Raw genomic sequence first — 25,801 nt, 5'->3', positions numbered from 1 at the left:
GATGATTCGGAATCAGTGTTCGAAAATACATCGAATCAAGTATTTACCTGGGGACCCCAGGCTATTATGTATTATGTTCATAAACATCCGCCGAATAAAGACTCGGCGGAATGACAGATTTTGAAAATTCGGACACACCTGGACAGGGGAAGGGGTGGTCTGAAAATCTGCGATTTTGGCAGACGTTGACGGATGTTACTCGTCTAAATTTCTTCGAAGTAGCGCGCGCCGCTTTCTTTTCGATGGCACGAGCTACGAAGTAGCGCGCGCCGGGCCAGATCATTAACAATGGTTAAGGCAGACGTCTTAAAATTAAATAGATGGCCCATACTCGTCAAAATGACTTTCATGATACGTTATGACTTTCATGATACGTTATACATTATAGGTCTTATCGAAATCAGCGTAAAAAATACATTGGTATATTTTACTTTCACAATCCCACAGCTTAACTTATAATTATATAACAAAAATGTATAAGCAATAAGCATGTACACAGAACGGTCGAAATATCATCGCGACCCTGGAAAACACTTTTCTCCACAGGTCTACGTTTCCAGTTATTACTGCTACCCTGATCATTATGAGCAGAAATCATTGTTATGATCCGGCCCTGCACTTTCCTAACTACTTACTTTAGCACTAGCACAGAGCGGCTCTTACTGATTCGCTCGCCCAAAAATTTCACGTGACTTTGGTTTTTATGGTTTTGCAGCCGTACAAAACGGTTTTACATAAACCCTAATCCCAACCCTAACCCTAACCCCGAAGCTAACCATAACCCTTACCACAACCCTAACCCTAACCATGAACCCTAAACAATCGAATTCATGTTTTACTAGCCTGTCACGTGACCAAAACGGTTTTTTGCCCATAAATCTGAGGAAGCATTTTTACCCTATGTCATGTGGGGTGATCCGGAATCAGCGTCCTAAAATACACCGATTCAGATCAATTTCACACCCGAAGGGCCTTTTCACAAGAATTTTCTTAAAATTTGGGCGAGCGATTTAGTAGGAGCGGCACAGAGCAGCCGGATACCCGACCGATTCCTAAATTTTATCACTATTAGAGTGTAGAGTGAAATTTGAATTAAAATATTGTCAAATTGTTATTATTCTAGAGGGTAAAAAGGAAAATTTTGGTTACGTAATCAAAATTTTCTCCTCCCCCCCCCCCCCGTAATCAGTAATCATTTGGGAACCCCCTCCCCCCTCGGCTGATTACGTAATGAAACCAGCTAAACAAGCGCGCACAGAGTATCAGTATGGAGTACGCGTAAGCACAATGCAATATGGTCAATGGTAAGGTAAATTTTGGGTGAAAGATGTATCACTCTTGAAAATTGTATATAAAAGTAACTCCAAAAGCAAATAATGATATACATAATATATTATGCCATGGGAACCGTAATTCGGCGGAAATCTCTAAATGGATTTTCGGGTTTTTACGAAGACCACATTGGGATCTTATTGCTAATTCTGTAAATACTACATTGAACTCCCCTTTTCGAACGCCGGCCAGCCGGAGTGCACAAAACGGATACGCTTAACGGACGATACTCTTAAAATATTGGTTCCAAGACCGTCGACGAGTCCAACTCCTTGTAGGTATAACATGTAGCAGATACTATCAACTATATACCTAACGGACACTCCAAGTCAATCTCAACTATTAATTATGAAGGTAAAATTAACTTTGACAATAGATCTAGCATTCAGTCACTACATGGACGCATATATGATAAATTTGTATTGTTGATATAATTCAATGTTTTACATCAGCACAGTATGTATTGAGTACACAAACAAAACAAACTCTTTAAATCGGGTAACTGGTAAATGATACTGATCATTATATTCAAAGGCTTGCAATTTGCAATTAACTGTCCAAATTAAGTTAACCAGTATGCACAAAATCTGCCCTTCTTTGGTTTACGCGGTTCAAATTCTTGTGAACGCTTCATATTTAAAATGTAGTCAAAATACTTCTTGAAAACGATTAACGATAATAATATTCTTGACATAACAATTTCGTAGGCTCAGTTATTGTGCATAACAGCAAAGGACAGATTTTGTCTATATCAAATCTCAGCGGGAATATCTATATCAATGACACATTTCTAACTTGATCTAATGCTGCTTCATTGTAGTCAACCAAATATTCTTGATTTTCTGTTACACGTACTGTTAGGTTAATGTGTCATATTCGTATCTTGGGCTCTTGATATCGGTTCTTAAAACGCTAATACACATGATCACCTCCCAACCTATTCTTATTCCAATATATTCATATGCAGTTTTCTCAAATTGTCACCCGGTGGGGGAAAAATAGTTGCCGACATTAATAGTTATTACGGCGATATAGCATTAATAACAAATGTTAAATCGGCAGGATATAGGGCGAAATATAGCATCAATATCATATTGACAATTCAAAACGCGACGATAATACATCATTTCTGTTTAAACACCATCTTTCGGAGTGGTATATCAGCATTATAATTTGACATCATATTTAACACCATTTACCCAAGTCAAGCAGTTTCATATGTGCTTATAACATTAACAAAATAAAGGGGGGAAAGAAAAGTTGTAGCCCATGCATCATCTTTATGTTGCTAAATTTTACAACTATAGCAAAAATAAATATTTGTTAAGATGTATATAAGAATTAAAAGATTAAAAGATCACATGATGTGACCAGCCCCTAAAGACGGGAAAGTTAAGTCAAATAAATTGCTGGGCCCGAGCGTTCTAATGTGTCACCAAGCGTCTTTCGATCAATACATCAATTATCTGAGCAGTCTCTTCTTAAAACTTGCAGTGGGGCGTGAGAAGCATTGCAGGGAACTGTACTGTATTATTAGTGCTCTGTCGTTTGTCATTGGGACTGACTGAAAGGGCTACCGCCCTCCCTTTCAACAGGCGAGTGGACGATGGGAGGTTGAGAGAATATTTCCCGGGGGACGGTGGCGGGCGGGAACATGGCGCGTGCCAGCGGCGGGAACTCTCGTGAGGTGTGTAGGTACGGAGGCGGGAAGGATCCCGGGGGAGGAACGAAGGTGTGGCGAGGGAGAAACTGTGAGGAGACAGCACCTGGTGGGAAGAGTGCTGGGTTGAAGGCGGGATAGTTGGTGCTGTTTCGAGATGTGGGGAACTCCCTAGCTGGGGACGCTTCCTCCTCGCTACCCGAACAATCCTGAACATTAGATCTGTCGATGCTGTTATATGAGCTTAGCCTTAGCTCTAACACTAGACTTGTTCTAGCTTAGCCTTAGCCTCTAACTAGAAATATTATCATAACTGAAACTCTTGCTAATTTGCAAAATTGCAAAATTTTTAACTTGCTGTTCACAACAAAACCTAATAAGTTGCATTCCAAACGATTAACGTAAATAGTACCGGGTCACCACGTCAAAAGCAACGGGTAAAATGAACAGACTAATTACAGAAGTTAATTACCTGTGGCTGTTCGCTTTCCTGAGTTTCGTCTTGCTGTTGATTTGGACTGTTGTTAAAATCGCCGTTTTTCCACTGTCCGTACTGCACCTTCTCCTCGGTTATACCATACTCGGGACTGTATTCCGCATTCGACTGTAACGGGACGTAAAACTAGAATTTCAAATAAACTGCTTTTCAATTAAAGTTCTAGGGATTCAACAATGGTCGTCAGTTGCTAATTCATTTGTACGTGGGTCTGGTCTGAAGAAGAGCAAACCCTGTAAAGAACATTCTTCAGAACAAAGCGAGACGCCGCTGACGTTTGGGTCGTGTCCGGGGAATGAAAAGTGCAACTCTTCTTGAAACTACTTACTGTGTTGGCTTCTTGGGTGGGAGTACTGGGACCTTCTTCATAACTCTCCCCAGAGAACAGTCTCTCTTTTCCTCCCTCCTCTGATGAAGAGACAGGATTTAAAATAATCAACTAAATTTCCGTTACCTTATTTATGCATAATCCTAGTTCATAAAACTATGAAATTCGAAGCAAATCAAATAACTATCAATGAAGTGTTAAACCCGAGTTTCTGAAATGAAGAACTAACCTTTTCCCTTGTTCTCAGTATTCTCATTTCCTCCATTGGTGTCCTTGTGCTGGCCAGCAGGAGAGGGTCTTTCTACCGATTTAGCGAAAAACTCGGCAGGATAAGTAGGGGGATCGTACGCTGGACTTGCGGGCGGGAAGTTGTTAGGTTCACCGGGGGTAGTGCTTTTAGGATAGGCTGCAGGAGGGGAACGGTGCACTATGTTAGGTTTTATATCTTGCTGGGACGGAGGTAGGGTTATGGGGATCTGTTTTACTGCAAGAGGCTCTTGGCTCGTCTCCAATAGGCTCAAATGTGCGTTTAATCTCTCTGGAGCCTCACCGAATAACATGAGAAGACTGATACAACTCGTCAAGCTCTTTCTGTTGATCGTTAAAAAGTTTTCAATCTTTGATTCCTGTTTGTCTAAATGAGAGCTCTTCAGCGCCTCAGCCGTCCGTTGCTGAATGTAATACACCCAAAAGTCTTTCTTATTATTCCAATTATTATAAAAATACTCCATGAAAGTAGCTGGTCCTGCCAGTTCCAGTTCTTTCAGGTTAATTGCGTAGTCAGTCTCGTTTTTAGCGTACACAACTCGCTCGAGCAGCTGAAGACAAAGTTTGTGTTTTTCCGCCCCATTCTCGACTCTTTCCCAATCACACGAGCTGTGGAGCCGTTTTCTCAGGTGCTCGTGTACATTGTCCAGGGATAGGTGGAAGATTGCCTTGCAGAATATGTTAATAGCCGAGGCTACCCATTCTATTGAGTGGTTCATGACGACAAGTTCAGCTTGTTTCTGAGTTATGGGGTTGAACCGTGCGAAGATGGTCAGTGCTATCTCGGCACTCCGCTGAACCGCACAGTTGATAAACGTCCACGCTACCAAGTACCTGTAACGAGAGAGAAATACATTAACACTCAAGTAATTGCTCGGCTAATTACCAACAATCAAGACAGTTTTTAAGCACCAATTATCTTAATAACCAACTCATCACCAACTAATTACTAACTTTTCTTCGCCTTTGTGCGCGTAGAACAGATGAAGAACGAAATCCTCCTTAGCTACAGGGTAGAGAGTGGACAGGGATAAGAGCCGGGGATTTGACTCAGCCAACTCTCTCATACTGCCACTCTGCCAGAACAGGATGTCTTGTCCTGAGGAAAATAGTCTGGTTAATTATCTGATCAGTCGGTAAAGTTAGCTTAAAGTTTACACAAATAGAATACATATTATTTGAGGCACAGAGATAAATTTGGAATATTTATTCATCTAATTATTCTAATAGCATTTCAGTTATACGTTCATCAGCAAATTATATGTGCCCAGGTTAAGAACCCTGGAATCACGAAGGATGGTTGTTAATTCTCTTAATTTTGGAGGAACTCCACACGATGTCAGAGACGGCCCACATAAAAATTAGTCAGCTATTTCTGGAAGTAACAGTAACTTTCTTCCGGGGTGAACTTTAAACATCACAGACGAATATTTAAATTTCACGGTCATTAAACTCACACACACACCATGTTCCCTCCCTCCTTTGTTAAAATAATATCTTCCTACTTTCCCACAGGAACATGATCTCCTACTTACAGGAGATTGTTCGGTTGTTACATGCCGCGGGATGGGTGTTGTGACGTTTGAACTGGCCCGGAATAAGAAAACTAATTCTGGTGGCGGACACCCTCAAATAATTTTAAGAATTACTGTCGTCGCCCCGCTTCATGGCGCATTAAAGCGAGCTGTCATGTGGCTGTAAAGTAAACCCATAGAGGTTGTTAATACTGGCACTAGCATGATAGACATGTTACCAAGTTACCAAACATGTAACCAAGTTACCAAACAAGTTACCAAGTTACCAAACATGTTAACAAGTTACCAACATTTTACCAAGTTACCAAACATGTAACCAAGTTACCAAACATGTTACCAAGTTACCAAACATGTTACCAAGTTGGTTGGCACGTGACTGATAATTGTACCATCAGCTTAATCATATTGCAAGTTGTTGGAGCTCAATCAAATTACTCAGCAGATATGTAGATCTAGTACTAGTATAATTTACATTGTAACATCTCCCTAATGATACCAACAACTAATTCACCTTATTACATGTCTCTTATCTCAAGATTCGAATATATAGGGAGGTACACGAACAGCATGAACCGTACAATGAATCTAGGGGCAAAAGAGCTCAATACACTGCGATTACAGAACAGTGAGGAACTATTGAGCTGTAGAAGAGTGGGGAATGTACACTGTACATACCTAGAGACTGAACATACCTAGAGACTGAACATACACAGAGACTGAACATACCTAGAGACTGAACATACACAGAGACTGAACATACCTAGAGACTGAACATACCTAGAGACTGAACATACCTAGTGACTGAACATACCTAGTGACTGGTGCTGTAGAGGGGTGAGGGAGGAGAGGGGGTGTGTTCGCAGGATACTGTGCGCTTTCAGCAACTCGTCACCTCGCTTCTGAAGATTTAAAAAATTATTTGTCCTTGTTCGTATAAAAAAGCTGACAATGTCGTTGGTGGTTTCAGTGTCTGTCTTATATTTGCATTTTCTTGAGCTTTAAAAGGGTATGATTGTCTCTCTTAAAAGCCATTTTTACCGACTCTCTCAAAGAATTTGTAACGGAGAATAAAATTCGATTTAACCAACAATTTGGGAGTCTTATTACATTACCCCTGGTTTAAAATGAGAGAAAAGCGCGGCAATGTTAAACATCCCCACAGACATACGGACCGTAAAACCAGTCACGCAGTGAAACTAAACCTCAGCCTACCACTAAATTAATTACTATAATTTACACACGAACTTACTCCGAGTTTTACCTTTTTAAAACTATCGGACGCGAAAGCTAAACGCCTGGCGAGAGGCGAGCTTGCAAAGTCTCCCTCTTACAGCTTGTTAAACCTACCTAAACCTGAAGGAACCCTTTAAAAACCACCTAAACCTACTTCTGGACCATCTCCAGAAGTTAGTTTAAGTTAAAAGTTACTTCTCAATAATATAAAGTTGACGTACCGGCACATTTTGAGCAGGGTTTGAGACCAGGTTGTTGGTACTGGCGTGTTGACTGGCGTACGACTGGCGCTGGGAGGAGTAGTTCTGCCGCTGAGGAGGAGAGGTTGTGATTAGAAACCTGGCTTTGAATAGTTGGCAGAGAAACCGCCAAGATGTGGATTGTAACCACGATTTGGTGTACCATTCTTACATTTGTGTGTGTGTGTGTGTGTGTGTGTGTGTGTGTGTGTGTGTGTGTGTGTGTGTGTGTGTGTGTGTGTGTGTGTGTGTGTGTGTGTGTGTGTGTGTGTGTGTGTGTGTGTGTGTGTGTGTGTGTGTGTGTGTGTGTGTGTGTGTGTGTGTGTGTGTGTGTGTGTGTGTGTGTGTGTATTGCCTTCATTTACACACATTTCACTTAATATCTACACTTACTAACTAGAGGAACTAATACCCAAATTTGCAAGGCTTTAAAGCTCACTTAGTAATCAGTCATCATGTAGTACAGACATGTAATTAATTGTACCACATCCACAATCCTACTCCAGATAAAGTAAAATAGAAAAGTCCATATCAAGTTACAGGGGCAGGGTTACACACACACAGCTCAATATTTGATATACGAGGATTGTTTTACACTAAAGCTACAGCGCCTGGCACAATAATCTCATTTTGAGTATTTCGGACAAGGAAGATAACACCCATACCTGAACTTTTCCTAGCTGGTGGTTGCTATGGGAACCGTTATACTTCGTTATCCGATAACGGCCCACTTTGGTGTCGAAATGTAAGCGAAGTTTAAAGCGACACTTTCTGTTGTTAGCCGCTTTGGAGTCCTCCATGTCTCGCCAAGACGCTGAAACAGGGTCGGGGTTAGAAATACAATTTCAACACTGCTACATTACAAATAATCTTGAAGTAGAAGAATGACGTTGAATGTAGAACAGCGCCCTTACGATGTTTGATAATAAGATTCAGGTTACAGATATTGGTTTTGTATACAGTGTACTTTGCACAGTGATATGGTCGCTACACACAGAGCACAGTAGCTAATAACGTGTACTAAGTGTACTAAACTAGGAAGCAGGCATACTTCACCCCACCAGGACATTTAAAGAACTTAGTTACATAATACTGGTCATGTTGGTCATGTTGAGTATACAAAGCACACATTAGACGAGACTGTCTGCTATACCCACCATTACCCACCCCCATACCACACAGACAGAGACAGCGTGTAATTATCCAGTCTACAGACCCCTACATGATGTTGATGTGGTCCACAACATCACGTGACCCCCCAACACAATACTAGCTCCCTAACAAAGGAGACCCATCTACAATCGGTCCCGGGGCACAATTAGCCCCGGAGTTATATTATATTGTGTGTGTGTTTCATACATGTGGTATACATTGGACACACACTGTCATGTTGAGCCCTGGTAGGGGGGATACGAGCCCGGTGTTTGAACACTAGAGCTACACGTAGTTACTACACGTGGCTCAGGAGGCAAGTTTGAAAATAAAACTAGAAAGGAGAAAGGGAATAGAAACACTTATTTGATGATGGTTGAATTGGAGCGGGAAACAATTGCAAAACAGTTTGTATAGCCTGTAGTGTTTGAAACATTGTATACAAAAGATCTTACCCTTGCCGTAGTAGAAACAGACGTATAGCACGTGCTTATAAGGGAAGTATGTAGCGTCATGACCGGTCTTACTGCTCCGTTTCTGTACCATAGTCTGGGTATCCGACAGGTACCGATCCCATAATACCTGAAGAAAGGGACAGGGATCAGGAAAAGTTATAAACGGTTATACCAAGAGTAATTAAATACGTGGATCTGATTGGGTAATGATTCGCCAGTTTGTCTATTGTTTATTTTACGTGGTCCCATTGTTATCCAGCAATAGCCAAACAACCTTGTTGTGATTCTCTTGAGTAAGAATCCTGTGTACTCATGAATATATTCCGCCGAAAAGCTCACACAGCTGACAACTGTCTGGCGTCACGCGTCACATTTTAAAAACACTCAACAAGCAATCACCTTGAACTGCTGGAAGTTAGCAAAGCTCTGCCCCTCGTAGAATGTGATACCGGTCTGGGGGGTACTCTCAATAAACTGCTGCTCCAGCTGTTGTCTCTGTTCCTCGATCCTGGGGGCGGGTGGGGGAGGAGGTTGTACCGGGTGGTGAGCCTGCACCGTCGGGGGTGGGTTATAGATGAAACTCCGGTACATCGGCACTACTCGGTAGCCCTGAAATTAGCAGGGATATGAGCTTACATTCCTGGTGAAAATAGCAGTGTGTGTGGAGCTGCCACATCATGTGGGATATGTGAGAGATTATTAAGCTCAAGGTGGGAGCGCTGATTGGAGATCATGGGCAATGTCACGTGGAATGTATGGAGTTATATCAAAGTGATATGTAGCTCTACAAAGAGCTCCACAAAGATTACCGTGGTAGAGTTTGCTTTGAAGGTAACTTTAGAGGTAACTTTCTTTGTGGAGATATCAATTTATAAAAATGTTGTCAGACGTTACAAAATAAACAAGACAGCTAAAATGAAACAAAGAAGTGATTGCGAAATTTCGGTAGGCACAATTCCATGAGAATAGTAGTACCTGTGTGGAGGGGTGAGGGTTGGGTTCAGTCAGCCAGCTCTTGCCCTTAAAAGTGGATGGAGGTGCGATGTCATGGTTTGTCTCCATCGGAGAGGGGTGGTGTTGTTCTCCTTCGTCACTCGAACCTCCACCATCGTCCAGAACCTGAAGTTGGAGACGGTTACATTTTACAGGTTTTAAAATTTATATGAGTTAACTTTTTAAGATAAGGATCCATCCATATTTCTAACGCTTGGTACGATAGAGAACGCAGCTAATGTTTTCATCATTATCCGAACACTGATATAACATCTAGCCAGACTGCAGACCAGTGTTTAAAACGGGGTATATTCTAATACTTTACAAGTTTGTTGTCTAATTCCCAAATTATCGACAGACAAGTAAGTTCCGAGACCGCCCCTTCCCACACGGATATTTGAAGATGTACATTTACAGTAATTAGATGGGGTACCTGGAGTTTGGTCAGAGATGACGAGCTATTTTGGGATCTTCTAATTCACGATTAATTGAGTGTGAAACACGAATACGAGAGATGACACGGTAGTCACAAGCCATGAAATGAGTCTTGTGAAATACATGGTGAGAAAATGCTACTCATCTCTTTCTCTCTCTCCCTCGCTCTCTCATTCCTTCTTGTCAAGTATGTACAACCCTGGCATGCACACACTTTGTGCTCCTTGTACGAACACTACTGGACAGTGGAAATAAATATACCATCTCCTAGCATTGGTCTGACACATAGCATAATATGCGCAACACTGTGCAAGTTATGTGCATACATCATGAGTTCACTACTTTTGGATACATCCAGAGAAAGAGAGACAAGTACAATATTATACTCTCCCGCCGTTTTCAAAACAATATACCCAGGGAGGTGAGGATGAGAAATTCAACATCACGTGGTTAGTCACGTGTTGTTTTGACTAATCAGCTGCTAAAAGCTGTCAAATAGACACCGCACAGCCAGCCTGGCTTTCTCTCCAGCCCTCAACTACAGGAATCAAACAGGCGTGGGGTGGCTGCTAAAATCGATTAAACAGAGCTCAAAATCAAAATGTGTGTCTCGCAAGATGTTACCAACAGATAGACTTGTGATTTGATTGGTCGCTGTTGAAAGCTGATCGGTTAAAATAACCCCCTCCTGGTTAATATGGCTGTTAAATGCCAGGTAAGAAAGTGTGGCTCACATCCCCCACCATTATTAACCAAGTTTATAAGCACCGGGATGAAAGCAATCGCGAAGCTCTAACACCAGAACAATGTGTAATTAGACAGTAATACTAGACACAGTAATACTAGACCCAGTAATACTAGACCCAGTAATACTAGACCCAGTCACTTACCCATGTCGCAGATGGAGGAGCGGAGAACTGGGGGTAATATCCGGGAGAGGGCGAGTAAGATCCTCCTGGAACTACGTTTTGCGGGTAGTTCAGATCCAGCTCAAAATCTTAGATAAACTACTACTAGTACTACAAGCAGGAGCTGGCGAACAAGCTAAACGATTACTGCATTAAATGAGGAGCGGGTCAAGAAGGAGAGGGAGATACTGGGAACTAAGAATACACTAATGCTCAAGTAGTCCAGCAATCCACCCACAGATTTGAATATATGTACAAAAACCGGCAAAATGGTAACTACTACGGACTATAGCAAGCGAGGTGTCCAAAATTTCCTGGTAGGGTAGTGATACACAAGACACTGACTCTCTCTCTTAGTGCAAAATACAATTTCCGGGTCCTATTAAAGTGTATAGAATTATTAGAACCTCATATAGATGAGCGTGTACGGAGTGTAATTAGGTTTATAAGGACATAATGAGGTTGCAATGGTGCTAATTAGAGTGGAATGGGGACCTGATAAGACATATGACAGGCAGGTATGTAGATAATGAGGGACTGGTGAAGCCAATGAGCTTGTTTGACGGTTTCGGATCCGTCTAATTAGAAAAATAAGTCAATTAAAAACACTCTAATTTCAGTTGAGGACGATCAAGACAGACTAAGATGAGGGTGATTGCTGTTTATCATTACTAAAGTTAAGGTCGTTATCAATAAAGTAAACAAACAAGCTCTCTCACCTCTTCCTTAATGATGTGCTGCTGGGGGGTAGGTGGTGGCTGCATGAGGGGTTGTTGAGGTAGAGTGTCCTGTGGTGGAGGTAGAGGGGGTAACATCTGCTGAGACTCCTGGCCGGAGTGGTTCCCCTCTTTTCCTTCTCCTTGCACAGGACTGTGGGCCTCCGGTCCGTTCCCTTGTGGGGGAGGCTGTTGGTGGTGGTCGCTCGGAGATCTCTGAATGTTCCCTTCTCGTCCCTCTGACGGCATATTCTGATCGTGGTGAATGTTCTGCGAGGATTCCGGCATTTCCTGGGAAGAGAGAGGAGGGGTCGTTTAGATTAATTCAAATGCTATTTATAACTTGTTAAAAATGGTGAGGGTATATTTCGCATTATACGCGATCAGTCATGAAGTGAAGACGAAAATATCGATTATCAGTATTGCATCGATAAATGCAGTAATTAACATAGATTATACTATAATTGATTTATAATGAAGAGCCGGCAACAATTCTTATAGAGACTCGGAATGTTACAATTATCATCCCAAACACAAAGAGATAATCAAAGGACCACTATTAACTAATTACAGTCCCCAGGTAGACTACACTACACACAGAGAGTCTCGCACAGTACACCAGGACCGGTGTGGTGTTATATAGTACCACACCAGGACCGGTGTGGTGTTATATAGTACCACACCAGGACCGGCGTGGTGTTGTGTAAGTACCTGTTAACAATTGGTAATAGTACGGTGTGCTGTGAAACAGAATGTTTTAATTAAATGAGAATAGTGTGGGAATACTGGTACAAGTGTGGTGGTGTACCTGTTTTTAGTGTGGGAATGTACCTGATTAGGACTAGTGTGGTGGTGTGGGTGTTGCTGAGGGAGGGGAGTACCGGAGGGAGGGGGTGGTGACACCTGACTCCCGCTCTGGGCCTGCTGCTCCTGGTCCGGACTGTAGCTGTAGTTGTTCTCTCCAGTGGGAGGTGGTGACTCCTTCCCTGGCGACCTGGACAACGAAATTATGTTTAATTTTGCGGATATACTACAGGTAACATTTATGAGGAACTAAGGTTAGATTCGTGCTAAAGATATAGCTTAATTTCGAACTCAATGTAAGATGTTTTCTGGCGGGTTCTTTTGTTTTATCTGAACAGAAGTTTGTACCTTTGTTGGCTGTGCTGCCGGTCTTCGTTAGAAGTGTTGTCGTGCTCAATGGCTGCAACATCTGAAATAACTGTAGTTAACTGAGCACGTAGAGTGAGGTACGCAGTGAAGTACATTTTCACGTACATTTGGCGTACATTTCACGTACATTTTCATATGCGATGTTCTGTGTTGAAACTGTGGTATGCGCACAAATCCGCGCTATCTTAATCTACTCTAGATTAGGGTGGCACAACATTCTGAAGAATCTGTGTAACATGGCATACTCCTTTCAACACCATATCTATATAATTGACCAGATCCGATATTATAGCAGCCATGATACGGAGGAGTACCGATGTCTGACCTCTGACAGGAGTTTTAACTTTGTTCGAGACGTGTCTGAATATTTAAGGACTCATGACATCAGGACATATTTTAGGCTTCCCGCAATACAATTTAAGAGTCCACCTGTTATTGTACAGTGTAATTACACGCGCAACGTTGAGGGAGTATATCAAAGAGAGAGAGGGCTCTCTAAATTTATTATGTCAGCCTGGATATAGTATAGAGTATACCTTACCGTGAGTTAACTTCGTTAAATTTGAATATAACTTAAGTAAACATCGCCGTAGTAACGGCGCTGATTCAAACAATTACGTTCGGATATTTAGTAAATACTACGGCCGACGAAAGCTGGAACTTTTCAACGGCCAGGGTTTCTTGAGAGCATTCCTAAAGACAGGATAGATTTAGCCGGGAGGAGAATAAATGTGTTTCAGAGCAGGTTCTAGTTAACTTTTTGGAGGCTTATAAGGAGTCTTAAACTGCTTATAATTTGTTTGTTTAAACCCAAGCGAAGAGACCAATGAGTCAAATTTGATTACGGGATGTTATGATATGATTTTTGTGAGGGATTGAGAGGGGTTAAATAGAATTATTACACAGATCAAACGACCCCACAAAGAATAACAAGTCCACAGTCTTTAAGAGTAATGTGATCAGAAAAAGTAAATAAAAAGACGTAATAGTAGTTCCTATAACTAAGATAAATATAATAACGTCGGTTTCTTACGCTTTCCATCGAGCCAATACATGGGGAACATATCAAAGGACATCCTCGATCCGGGGGACGATAAAAACGAAGACAATAATATTAAGATTGAGTGTAACAGGTATAATGAGGCCGAGTGATCATTAGTTATGAAAACTTCTCAAGAATTGAGGTTTTCATTTACGGTATACATAGTTAATTACGTGTTTCCAACGTTCTCTCTCTCTCTCTCCTCGGTTAAGGTCAACGGTTTCTGACTGTGTTTCCAACGCACACGTACGTGTTTCTAATTCTAACGTTGCAACTTGCAAAGTTGCAAAGTGTCATATATGAAAGTTAGAGCTGGGTAAATACTTTTCGTTTGCTTTGTACAGAATTATAATTTTAGAGAAGTATTGCAGGTGTCGATTGACTCACCTGTAATAAGTCCGGGTGATGTGGTGGGGGTGAGGGGCGACGATTTCTGGGAGGGTAGGATGTAGGGGTAGGGTTTAGCTCTCATCAGGAGACTGTAACACTTGGACGAGAGAGCGTTGTGCTGGTCCGACAGTACGTGATGGTGCTCCTGGAGTGGGGGAGTGTGGGTTAATGTTAACGGTCAACATTAGCTTCTAACGGCTAATCCTAACGTGACGTTGGGTCCTAACTTGAGGTCATAACTTGAGGTCTTTACTTTTAGGCCCTTACGTTAAATCCTATGAATATTGTAATTTTTATCAAAACAAGCACACTTAGAACTGAGTAATTAATTGTTGATGCACATTGAATAGACCATTCAGTTTTTAATATCAGAGTATTTCTCAATAACTTCCCATCACAATAGACGGTTGTTGTCTCAGATTTTAATATGATAACATAAGAAACGGCGAGTAAGAAGACACACAAATCCCACAACCAGACCCTGGTAATTGGCCACCATGATCAGATGACAGATCTGTGTATCATATGGCTTCTCCCACTAACATACCATGAGATGGGTTTTGATGAAATGAGCTTTGAGGAGGGCCTCGCAGAGAGGACATCTCAGGATAGTTGCGGGCGCTATCTCGGGCGGCGGGGGCGTGGTCTCCGCATGGGTCAGCAGGTACAGCCCCTCTACCGATAGCACTTGGTGGTGGTCCTGGAAGGGAGCCAGGGTTAGATAAAATTAGTATTGGAATCGTGCCAAGTACTGCTGTAAATCGAGACACGAATGTGCCGATTACAGAGGAGTGAGATTGTTCTGTCACTCTAGGTCGGGATTTAGCTGGTCGGATATGCTCCGCGACACGTAAGAAATAGTCACATGTCAAAACAAACTCTCTACAGAGACACCTTCGTAGTTCGTCATCTACACACATGGAAAAGTGCCGTGAGGGACAGTACCGGGAATTAACATTATCTCTTTACGAGTTGATACCTTTTGTACTAGCAGACTTGAGTCTTACCCGCCAAAACGATAATTGCGTTAAGAATAAGTGTAATAATGTATGTACCACAAAAACTTCTAAAAGTTCTATTTTGGTTTTCATTACAAATCCGTATTGGAAGTAGGATAAAATTAGCGGCACTGTCAGATTGAACATGATCTCAACTCCAACTTACAGTTAAATGAGTCTGAAGGGTTGCGTTGTCTTTTAGTAGTGCTTCACAGAGTAAACAGCGGGAAATCCTACTCATACCACGTTCTCAATGGCATTGGAATTGGCAGGGATTTACAGTGTAAAGGTTTGAGATCCTCTTCTGATCATTACATCAATGTAGAAGGTAGATAGGTGAGTTCAAGACATCGGGTTACATCCTGGTAAAGAGAAGGAAAATTAGTTTTTGAGTTTTTTTTTTCAGTACTGAAAAAAACTGGAAGTCGTTATATACGTTGAGAGATGTCTTGTACTAGGAGGAATTTCAACAGGCAAGTGTTGTAACCGAATCTTTAGAAGGGCTTCGCGGTATATAAATGTACGTGCATATAGAGTACAAGCTTTAATTTGTTGTAAGTTCAACTACCGATCGGCGTTTTGTCAGCTTGTATCATGAAATGCAGGACATTTCCAAGTATGTCCCATAATAGAATGTTATCAAAATCACATAAAAACACAATGATACTATAAATTCCTCAAGTATACATTTACATATTGTCAAAAAATAGTCATATAAATCTCGGTACAAATTCTTAAAGTTTACTTCCAATAAATCTAATTTTCTAAAAGTTCACAAATGAACCAACTTCATAAATATATAATTTAACACGAAATTTTCAATTAAAACAATTACAACTTAAAAATATGCGGAACAAAAGAATCATATTTCAGTTCAAAATGGTGAGGTGAAACGAAATGATTTAAACAAAGAAAAACCCAAATATTGGGTGGAATGGATCGTCCCTTTTCAGTTTTTTTCTTACACAAAGAAAGAAATGATTTTGAAAAACTATAATTACTGTTCATATCTAATAGCGAAACTTATTTATAAGTTGTATGTGAACAATATTCAGTATTCCCCTTATACCCCTAATACCCTGAACATGAATATGCCCACAAAAAGTTATCCCTATAGTTAAACAGAACTTCCCCTAAAATCTTCAGGATCAAATAGTATACCAAAAGAGTAGTAAAAATATAGTGGGATACTGCAGATATAATGACAGTTTTTTCGCCCAATAGTCCCAATTGTCTCTAAGTTTCTTCTCCCCTTACATAACTTGCCACGCAGGCTCCCAGCGCTGTAATCAGGCGCACAAAACCAGTATCAGACGGTTTCTCCAGACCTCGGTGAGCTCTCTCTTTGAGTACGCTTATAAACTCTCTGTTACTCAGCAGCTCATCCCCGTTGTCGTCAAATATTGTGAATACCACGTCAACAATGTGAGGGTCCAGTTCCACATCGGCTACCACGTGGGCAACTTGTTTTAGAGAGGCTTTGTTAAACTTCATTCCGGCTGAGAAATATACTGACACAAGAATTTCAACGTCATCCAGATGATCTAGAAAGTGGTTGAAGGTCATGAATTGCTCAAATGTAATGCCTTGGCTTTCTTCTTCATTCTTGTAAAACTTTTTAACCCGCCTGACAAACTTGGACTTTGCCTGGTTGCTCAGTGTAGCGTGTAACAGGAGCAGGTGAGCGAAATCTTGCTCAGTTATCTTACCGTCCACTGGATCGTACTTGTTGAACTCCATTCTGAATACATCCTCCTTCATTCCGTCCATGAAAACAACAAAGTCGTCAAGAGTGAGCTTTTTGTTGGTGTCCTTCCCAAAGAAGTAGTTAGTGAGCGCACTGTGCCCGTCTTTGTTGATAGTATTCCCACTGTACACGTTGTCTTTGTGCCTCTTCCCCATAGAGCTCCTGGACTCAAGCACCGAGCGGGTATCCAGGAACTCCTGGTAACTAACACACCCGTCACCGTACAAATCAAACATTTTGAATGCAATCTCACAGTCATGTTTGGGAGTGGAGAGGAGGGTGAGGAGGAAGATGTAGTCTTGGAAGCTGATGAGACCGTGTTGGGCCAGTTTGGAGAGGAAGGTCTGTTCTCCGTCAACGTTACCGTCAATATGCTGTATAGACTTAGTAGCGGGTATGTCTCGGTACATGTCCAGTCCGAGGTGGGACGGTTGCAGCTCCCCGGGTGTTATGGATCTCATGAAATCTTTAGGAGTCATAAATATCTCCTTTTTAACATTCTCAAAGTCGACCCGGACAGTTGCGAAGTAGCGGAAAATCTTGTCTGGTGTTGAGAACTCTCTGATTCTGTTCTCGTACTCCATCACTTTTCTCTCCTGAAAACCTTTCTTCTTTTTCTTTTTCGGCTTTTCTTCATCTACCTCACCGTCGGCTGGCTCGATGCTTTCGCTTGTTTCTTCGATAGCTTTTTCCTTGCACTTAGCGGTGACAGCTAGCCCCAAACCACCAAGTAAACCAAGCTTCAAATAGGTGTTAGGATCAGTGTTCCGGGACTGGTGGTTACCACTGTTTTGTGTCGAAGATAATGCGCCCAACTGTCGAGTCATTCGAACCAAACCACCATTACGAAGTACTTGCAATCCCAATCTGCTCATTGTCATGCAGCCGTCAGTTAAATTACTCTACTAAAATTGTTCGTTATATAATAGTGTTGACTGTTTCAAAGTTTACGATCCTCTTCCGATCATTACATCAAGATAGATGTCTTTACATCATCAGGTTACATCCTGACTAAGAAAGATATTATGAGTTTTGGAGCTCATATTTGATATCTGAAACAATCTGGGAGTCATTATAAATATATGTTGAGAGATGTCTCATTGTACTTGGAGGTATTTAAACAGGCAAGATAGTGTTGTAACGGCATTATAAAGCACGGCTTCCCGACATATAAATGTACACATGTAATACAAGTTTTAACAACCAATCCGGTTTTTGCAAGCTTGTAAAAAAAGGGAGGACAGCTGTATTAAAAAAAAGAGAATATTAAGTTTGAACTTAACAGGATATCGAGTAATTTGATGCCGCGTTCCTGGCGCCAAAATACACACGAAATCTACTACAAAACAAAATTCCAGGCAATTAGTCACGGTTTACCTTTAGTCTCCACAAGAGAGGGAACAGGGAACAACAGAAGTGATTATAATATAATCCATTATTATACCGTGCCAGCTGTGTCAATTATCCTATACGTATCACGCACTGCTGGAAGTATGGACATATCAGAATACCGTGTTGTGATCAACGACCGTATACAAAATACTAGTCATTGATCAGCTCAGCAACTTGGAATATTGTGTAGCTAGCCAACATACAAAGAGACAAATAGACACGTCCATTTAACACGGATCACTAAGAAGAGAATCATGCTTTATAATTCCCCTCACACTCCCTTCACACCCGATTCTTTGCTGCATACCAAACGGAGCTAATCCGGTTGCCAAAGAAACTACATTAGAAAAGCAATCAGAGAGCGCTATTCTGCAGCATCATCACACCACTTGTGAGACATTATCTCCACACATTATATGTACACACACACTCTCTCTCTCTCTCTCTCTCTCTCTCTCTCTCTCTCTCTCTCTCTTTTGAGAGATACCCCTACCCTCCCTCTCTCTCTCTCTCTCTCGCTTTACCACTCCTCCAAATATACCAGCTATGGTATAATCGAACATCACCACCAGTCAGCCACTAAAATCTCTGTAGCGAGGCAGAGAGAGAGAGAGTGAGAGAGAGAGTGAGAGAGAGGGGGTAGAGTACGAGAGTATCGCTAAAAGGTAGCCTCAACCCATTCTCTCTCCCTCTCTCTTTCTCTTTACTTACTCAAGTTGAGAGGCAGCTGGAGCAGGTTCAGAATGTTCCACCCTCTGGCCACCTAACACGGTTACCGTCTAATGGACTCTGGGGTGGAGCCCACTCGATAACTATAAACTGTTTTCAGACCACCTATAATGGCCTCCCCCCGCGTAATGGTTCGTATTACGCGAGTATGATAATGGTGTAGAGCACAGCAGACTAGCTCTAACATTGTGTAATATACTCCCACGTTGTGTGATGGCAACCTATAATGTTCATTTAGCGATCATCTGATTGGACTTTGGAGGAGCAGGTGGGCACTGATCGTTTAGACAAGAAATGCCACCAAAATGTCATATTCATGTACGCAACAATCGATCAACATATCATCTCTAATATTAACATCCAACAGTTAAATCTAACGTTGTGAGCTAAACAGATACTTTCCAACAGCTGTGTGAGTCAAGGTTTCTGTGGTCTGTGTGTGTAGCTGTACACACTACCATTTATAGAGTACAAAGCATCATGCCCCTGAAATAGCAAGCATGCCAATGTTAGGGATAATAGTTGTACGGAAATAAACAATAAACACTGACGCTTATAATACACAATCATAGATCAAACAGTTAAGAAGAAGACTCAGATAAGTAGAATGTAGATAGTGTTTACTGAAGAAGACTCAGATAAGTAGAATGTAGATAGTGTTTACTGAACAAGACTCAGATAAGTAGAATGTAGATAGTGTTTACTGAAGAAGACTCAGATAAGTATAATGTAGATAGTGTTTACTGAAGAAGACTCAGATAAGTAGAATGTAGATAGTGTTTACTGAAGAAGACTCAGATAAGTAGAATGTAGATAGTGTTTACTGAAGAAGACTCAGATAAGTAGAATGTAGATAGTGTTTACTGAAGAAGACTCAGATAAGTAGAATGTAGATAGTGTTTACTGCTATCGTTTTGTATAATAACTGCTTTGGGAGAGCCTATTACTGTCTAATTCTGCCCAATTTCAACGCGCAATGCAATCTTACCGGCATCATCTTGGGACACGCCCTCCTGCTTAAATTCGAAGCCATACCAAGTCCCGCATAATAATATATGGGTCGAAAATGCAATGTTCAATATTATGGTAGTTATTGTCTGAGGACACCAATAATATTATTATTCGTCAAACCCAATTCAATTATGGTCTCCATGGTAGGCTGCGTGAGGTGATTTAGCCAAACATTTCTCTGCGACCGACTGGGACCAAATAATTTCCACGCATCACCCAGGTTATGTGTATAAAAGAGGGTAAGGAGTTTCTGTGGAACTGGTGAGGATGGAATGAACAATGACACGTATATCTTTCATCACATTACTCAGCTGCTGGGTACAGGGGGTACTAAGTGGTTTACCTATATTGTGTAGGGTGTCTGGTTATGCAACCAATCACCGTTATGCAACCAATCACCGTAAAGAGAACTCGGTCATTTGAAGGGGTAACCAGCTGTTCAAACTATATTCTGAGTTGCATAATTCAATCAACCTTTAACGCTGTTAACACTGTTTAATTCACTCTCCACAACTCCGACTATATATGCCTTTGAAAAGCGCGCCAACTGTTCATTAAAAGGTTCCTATTACAACACACACACGTGTGGAACTCTACGTTCATTAAGAGGTCCCTGTTATCAAGTGAGGGTAACTCACCAGATGTTGTCCAATGTTCTCTCCATCTCTCTCTCTCAAAATTGTAACACAGAGATGTGTGTTCTAAACAACATAAAACAGGTGTGTAAAGTTACACACGCATATACAGAGTTAAAATAATGGAGAGAGAGAGAGAGAGAGAGAGAGAGAGAGAGAGAGAGAGAGAGAGAGAGAGAGAGAGAGAGAGAGAGAGAGAGAGAGAGAGAGAAAGAGAGGGAGGGAAAGGGGAGGGAGAGAGAGAGAGAGAGAGAGAGAGAGAGAGAGAGAGAGAGAGAGAGAGAGAGAGAGAGAGAGAGAGAGAGAGAGAGAGAGAGAGAGAGAGAGAGAGAGAGAGAGAGAGAGAGAGAGAGAGAGAGGGGGGGAGAGGGAGAGGGAGCTGGGAGATGTATATTGCTAAACACCTCCCTGCAACGGTATTGGAGACTGGTTAGGTTATCCCATGTTGATAATAAAGGAGCGATAAAATGTGAAGTTACCAGTAAGAAGCTCAGCCGGGGATTCTTCTGTTTGGGGCACACAAAGGGTACGGCGATCAGGGCGCCCGGCCTCACTAAACCGGGGCATTTTACCGCACCGGGCCACATTACCGCATTTAAGTGGACCAGAAGTTTTGATTTGCGGTGTCTGTTGTGACGATTATACAGCACATTACAACACGATGCCTTTTAACTAGGTATGGGCGAGAGAAATATTATTTTAACATGCACTTATGTGTTGAGGCAACAGCGTCAATACAAGGCAAAGTCACGTACACTCAACAGCAGCTCTGTGCAGTTCCATCTCCACACTAAAAAAGGAGCTCCAGTCTCCTGATCTGACTCTGAACATGTTCTAGAACTTCCCGGCGCCAAACTGAAGTATATCAGCAGAGGAGATACAATTAGTTGGGTCTTAACACTCGACAAGTTGAACTCGACCCCTATGTCTAATCAATACCTCAAGACCTATCAGTGCTGTTTATTTGCAGGGTTGTCTACACTCTCCAAGAACCAGACATCGGGTTTGTGTGTGTGTGTGTGTGTGTGTGTGTGTGTGTGTGTGTGTGTGTGTGTGTGTGTGTGTGTGTGTGTGTGTGTGTGTGTGTGTGTGTGTGTGTGTGTGTGTGTGTGTGTGTGTGTGTGTGTGTGTGAGAGAGAGCTGCTTTCACTTTTATGGAGCACAGAATGTAGGTGTCACATAATGTAGGTGTCACAGTATAATATCCTAGCTCTCCTCGCATTACACCAGCTCACAAGGCACACTCACAGCGCTCTCCCTCTCTCTCTACCTCTCTCTCCCTCTCTGTCCAGGTTTACTGTGCCTGCATTATATGCTGCTGCTGATGACAGGCTGCCAACGACTAATAAACCATCACAACACCAGCTGTTCAGATAATAAACGAGTCAGCAATACAACAAACTTTAAACCTGCTCGAGCGGCAGTCAGGAGAACTACAGAACTACACTACTCGGCGGTATAATTACAAGAACTGGCTCGTTGCTGCTTGGGAGCTCTAATTGTGCAGCGGCGGCTCTCAGCTGTTTACACCTTCATACTTCTTCAGGGGTTATAATATGTCCCGGAGATCAGGTATATACTATATTAGAGTTTGTTTCGTGGTTTTATAGCTCGGATCAGGATATTGTGGTTGGATATTATAACAAAGTGGAAAATTCTGAATCATGCGACTAATTTTGGCGGCAAAACACGCTTTAAAACGCACAATGGGTATACTTGCTATTTAACAGCTTTAGTCTTTACCCGACATTAAAATAGAAAGTACAACTTAAAGAATTCTACATCTTAAATTACGGAATCACAAAAAAAGCGACTCCAGAACTGGGTGGGAAGCGTGGCATATCATTAACATGACATATTTATTATTCATTTTCTGTTCATGTGACTGTAGCTGCCGCTGACCACCCGTTAAATATTCAACTATCGAGCCTTTGAAGTGGGAGCAGCTAATAGCCGGCCTAATTTAGGAGCTACCTGGCAAGCAGTTTTAAATATCACAGTCCTTGCTTGAAAATTGGTTACATCCAGATTCCAGAAATGTTACAAGTTATTCAAGTTTTTGTCATGGAATTGAGGGGTTAATCGCCACATGTGATTATTCCAAAATACAGTGCAGTGGACGTGTGAAGTTTGCACCACAATTAAGTGGGTTTAAAGACATATATCCGTGAGCATCAAGAATTAAAATAAGCTTTTAACCGCTCAAAGGCATTATAATCAGCAACACTTTCCGATACGGAGCGGAGGTTCCTACACCAAATTCAATCTGCAGTCCAAGACAGGGTTCTTGTAATGAAAAACAACGAATGATGGCCTCTGCGGACGTGAGACCAGCCTACACTACATTAAATTAACGCCCTTTGAATGCTATCAGGCTAACTAAAAATAACGGAATGTGAGGTAAAACGAACATCCAACTGAAATATAAATCAAATTAAAAGAAAGTGTATCAAACAACTGAAATTTAATCCTAACAACTGAAACGGAAAATAAAATTAGGGACTGATTGCTCGTCCTAAAGATGAGATGTTTATACAAGAGAGCCAAACAAAATAAACAAACAGCTTGATCCCGCGTGGGGACTTGTAGGATTTAAAATAAATAAAAAACAATGCATAAAAACAAGAAAACAGAATACATACTAAGTGAATATTAGCGAAAGAAACACGGCTACACTCGCTTGGTACACACATCTCTCATTACACACGGAGTAACTGTTAGTCTTACAGCAGTTTACACGCACATCCCCACACGTGTGATAAACCGCATGAGACACAATACACGTCAACTCAACCTACACACTCAGTAAAGAACTAGAGGAGAACTAAAGAAGAACACACACACACACACACGCACATACTGACAAACACACACACACACATACTGGCAAACACACACACACACATACTGGCAAACACACACACACACTAGCAAACACACGCTCCCTTACACGCCTACAATCCTACACGTCACGTTTCACTCCGCCCACAGAGCAAGTGATCCCGAACGCACGTGACCTCCACGTGACACACACTACACACGCACGTGTAAACACACTACACACGCACGTGTAAACACACAACACAGCGGCCTCCGTCCCCCACACTCTGCCAATGTTGAGATAAATCACTAGAGATGTATTAGAGAGACGAGCTACACAGCTAATAGGATAAAACAGCGAGCTCGCTCTGCAACAAGACTCGCTCACAGCGAATAAAATGTAGTGGATAATTTCCTAGTTCGATATATCCTGCGAGACTAATCGCTTGTATTTTAATTGGAGCTTAATTCGTATGAGAGTTCAGTGTGTGTCGTGTATTGTAAAAGAGCATTGGAGCTCTCAACTACTCAACCAACAGTTTAAAGTTTATATTAGGAACCGAAAGAACGTTATTACTACACGCAGGATTGCAGCATACGAAATTCTGAGGAAATAAGAGAAATGAATACGATAAGTTTGATAAGGTGGCGTCACTTTAGAACATTGACAAGAAAGGATGAGACGAAGAGTCTAACGAAATTTGAGGTTGTGGTTGGAAATTAATTCCATGAACAGAGTTTCTCCGTGTCCAGTTTCTCCATATCGAGACTGGGAGAAATGTGCGAACATCAGATTATCTGACGTCATAAGACAAAAAATAAAGCACAGTCTTGTAAAACAGATCTTAATGTTCGTGGCTGCTATGAGTATGATTCATCGCAACATACAAAGCAACCTAATGGAATAAGAGACTAGACAATAAAGATCAAAGGTAAAATCATGCTACATTAACCTTAATAGCAGTTAATTATAGTAGTTAAGACTACAGTTAAGACTACAACAGAAAATAGCTATAACGATCAGTCTGCACCAATTGTATTGAGGTCATGATAATAAGCCCACAATACCTCCAATACAACCAACATTCACGAAAACTTGGATCAAACTGCGGTTATAAGGTCGGTAAGGCTCACATTAACCTGACAGTAGTAGTGTAACCGTACAGCAGGTAATTTTCTGATCCCTAAAACCACGGACAGGACAAAAAGTAATGTACAGCACATGTACACATCGTGTATAACGCAACCAGCCATTACACCCGAACCCGCGGAAAGGTACACACAGCACACAGCGAGTGAGAGAGAGCCAGTGTACGAAATATTAACACGCTGGTGTATCGTCTTTCCTCAGCAGGGACATCAGATTATTCCATATATGGTATAATTTAAGCTCACTGCAAATGTGGCCCGTGTGCCAAGAATGTAGAGTGGGCTGTGGATGAGGCGCAGTCGTCGCCTCGCGTGATCCAGCTGTAGCCAATGGGAGGAGAGCGGCGCGCGCACGTGACTCGTCACGCAGTGCCCACGTGGCCCACATTGTAATATTATCATTGCTGGAAATTGAACACACATTTATGCCAGACATACGCTTCAACGTAGCTCAGGCGCAGTGTTACCTCTCTAATTGCCAAATTACCGTGTCTAAACTCTTGACATACACGCGAGCTTGTCATTGACGATATCGTGTGGGCTGGCAACCAATGAGAAGCCGCCACTCCGTCGCTCTAGCCAATCAGATCACGCACAGACGGTCACGTGGTAGTGTGATAAGAGTATCGGCAGGTAATATGAATCAATGGGGGCTGCGGCGTGGCTATTCAGTACGACTTCGATGTTCGAGCGAAGCGAGACCGAGCAGAGCAGTGAGCGCTCTCTGTAAGAAAATCGGTGGACATTTAAGGCATAATCCCTGATCAGCCTCGTAGTATATTATTTCTGGATGAGCGGATCACGTGCTGCTACACGCGTGTAGGCGCCCACGTGACATTAGTGTTACTCACGTGACCGAGAAAGTTCATTAGCGACTGGGCTCTCTTCTCATGTACATTAATTAGGACGCCCTGTATCATAACTGACTAGCGGTATACTGATACTACAGTGAGCTGGAGTCAGGTG

General features: G+C 41.9%; 3 protein-coding genes across 3 annotated transcripts in view; 1 reads left to right on the top strand and 2 right to left on the bottom strand.

Annotated features, from left to right (window-relative positions):
- Positions 1-25,801, top strand: part of LOC134816094 (unconventional myosin-If-like) — a 108,178-nt gene that overhangs the window by 32,169 nt on the left and 50,208 nt on the right. The window lies entirely within an intron of this gene.
- Positions 1,821-15,716, bottom strand: LOC134816093 (uncharacterized). The gene is made up of 17 exons (XM_063824835.1): positions 15,519-15,716; positions 14,902-15,054; positions 14,352-14,499; positions 12,902-12,962; positions 12,581-12,743; positions 11,753-12,040; positions 9,673-9,816; positions 9,097-9,306; positions 8,698-8,824; positions 7,756-7,904; positions 7,073-7,162; positions 6,430-6,517; positions 5,038-5,182; positions 4,046-4,917; positions 3,817-3,896; positions 3,465-3,596; positions 1,821-3,201 (listed from the first exon to the last, which is right to left on the bottom strand). The coding sequence occupies exons 1-17, from the start codon at positions 15,591-15,593 to the stop codon at positions 2,884-2,886; spliced, it is 3,243 nt and encodes a 1,080-aa protein (XP_063680905.1). The 5' UTR covers positions 15,594-15,716; the 3' UTR covers positions 1,821-2,883.
- Positions 16,017-18,157, bottom strand: LOC134816105 (calcium uptake protein 1, mitochondrial-like). The gene has a single exon (XM_063824851.1). The coding sequence runs from the start codon at positions 17,978-17,980 to the stop codon at positions 16,589-16,591; it is 1,392 nt and encodes a 463-aa protein (XP_063680921.1). The 5' UTR covers positions 17,981-18,157; the 3' UTR covers positions 16,017-16,588.

Source organism: Bolinopsis microptera, chromosome 5 (assembly GCF_026151205.1).
Source record: "Bolinopsis microptera isolate Bmic1 chromosome 5, MBARI_Bmic_1.0, whole genome shotgun sequence".
NCBI classification, from domain to species: Eukaryota; Metazoa; Ctenophora; class Tentaculata; order Lobata; family Bolinopsidae; genus Bolinopsis; species Bolinopsis microptera.
Note: the sequence above shows the minus strand (reverse complement) of the source record. Positions and strands in the feature narration are given on the sequence as shown.

What these genes read in the sequence shown, in the direction of transcription:
- LOC134816093 (XM_063824835.1), bottom strand. Translation starts at nt 15,593, where the DNA reads ATGAGTAGGATTTCCCGCTGTTTACTCTGTGAAGCACTACTAAAAGAC. An exon ending in AGCACATCATTAAGGAAGAG is followed by an intron (nt 9,817 to 11,752) that starts GTGAGAGAGCTT and finishes CTCCAACTTCAG; the next exon opens with GTTCTGGACGATGGTGGAGG. An exon ending in TACTGAGAACAAGGGAAAAG is followed by an intron (nt 3,897 to 4,045) that starts GTTAGTTCTTCA and finishes TCTCTTCATCAG; the next exon opens with AGGAGGGAGGAAAAGAGAGA.
- LOC134816105 (XM_063824851.1), bottom strand. Translation starts at nt 17,980, where the DNA reads ATGACAATGAGCAGATTGGGATTGCAAGTACTTCGTAATGGTGGTTTG.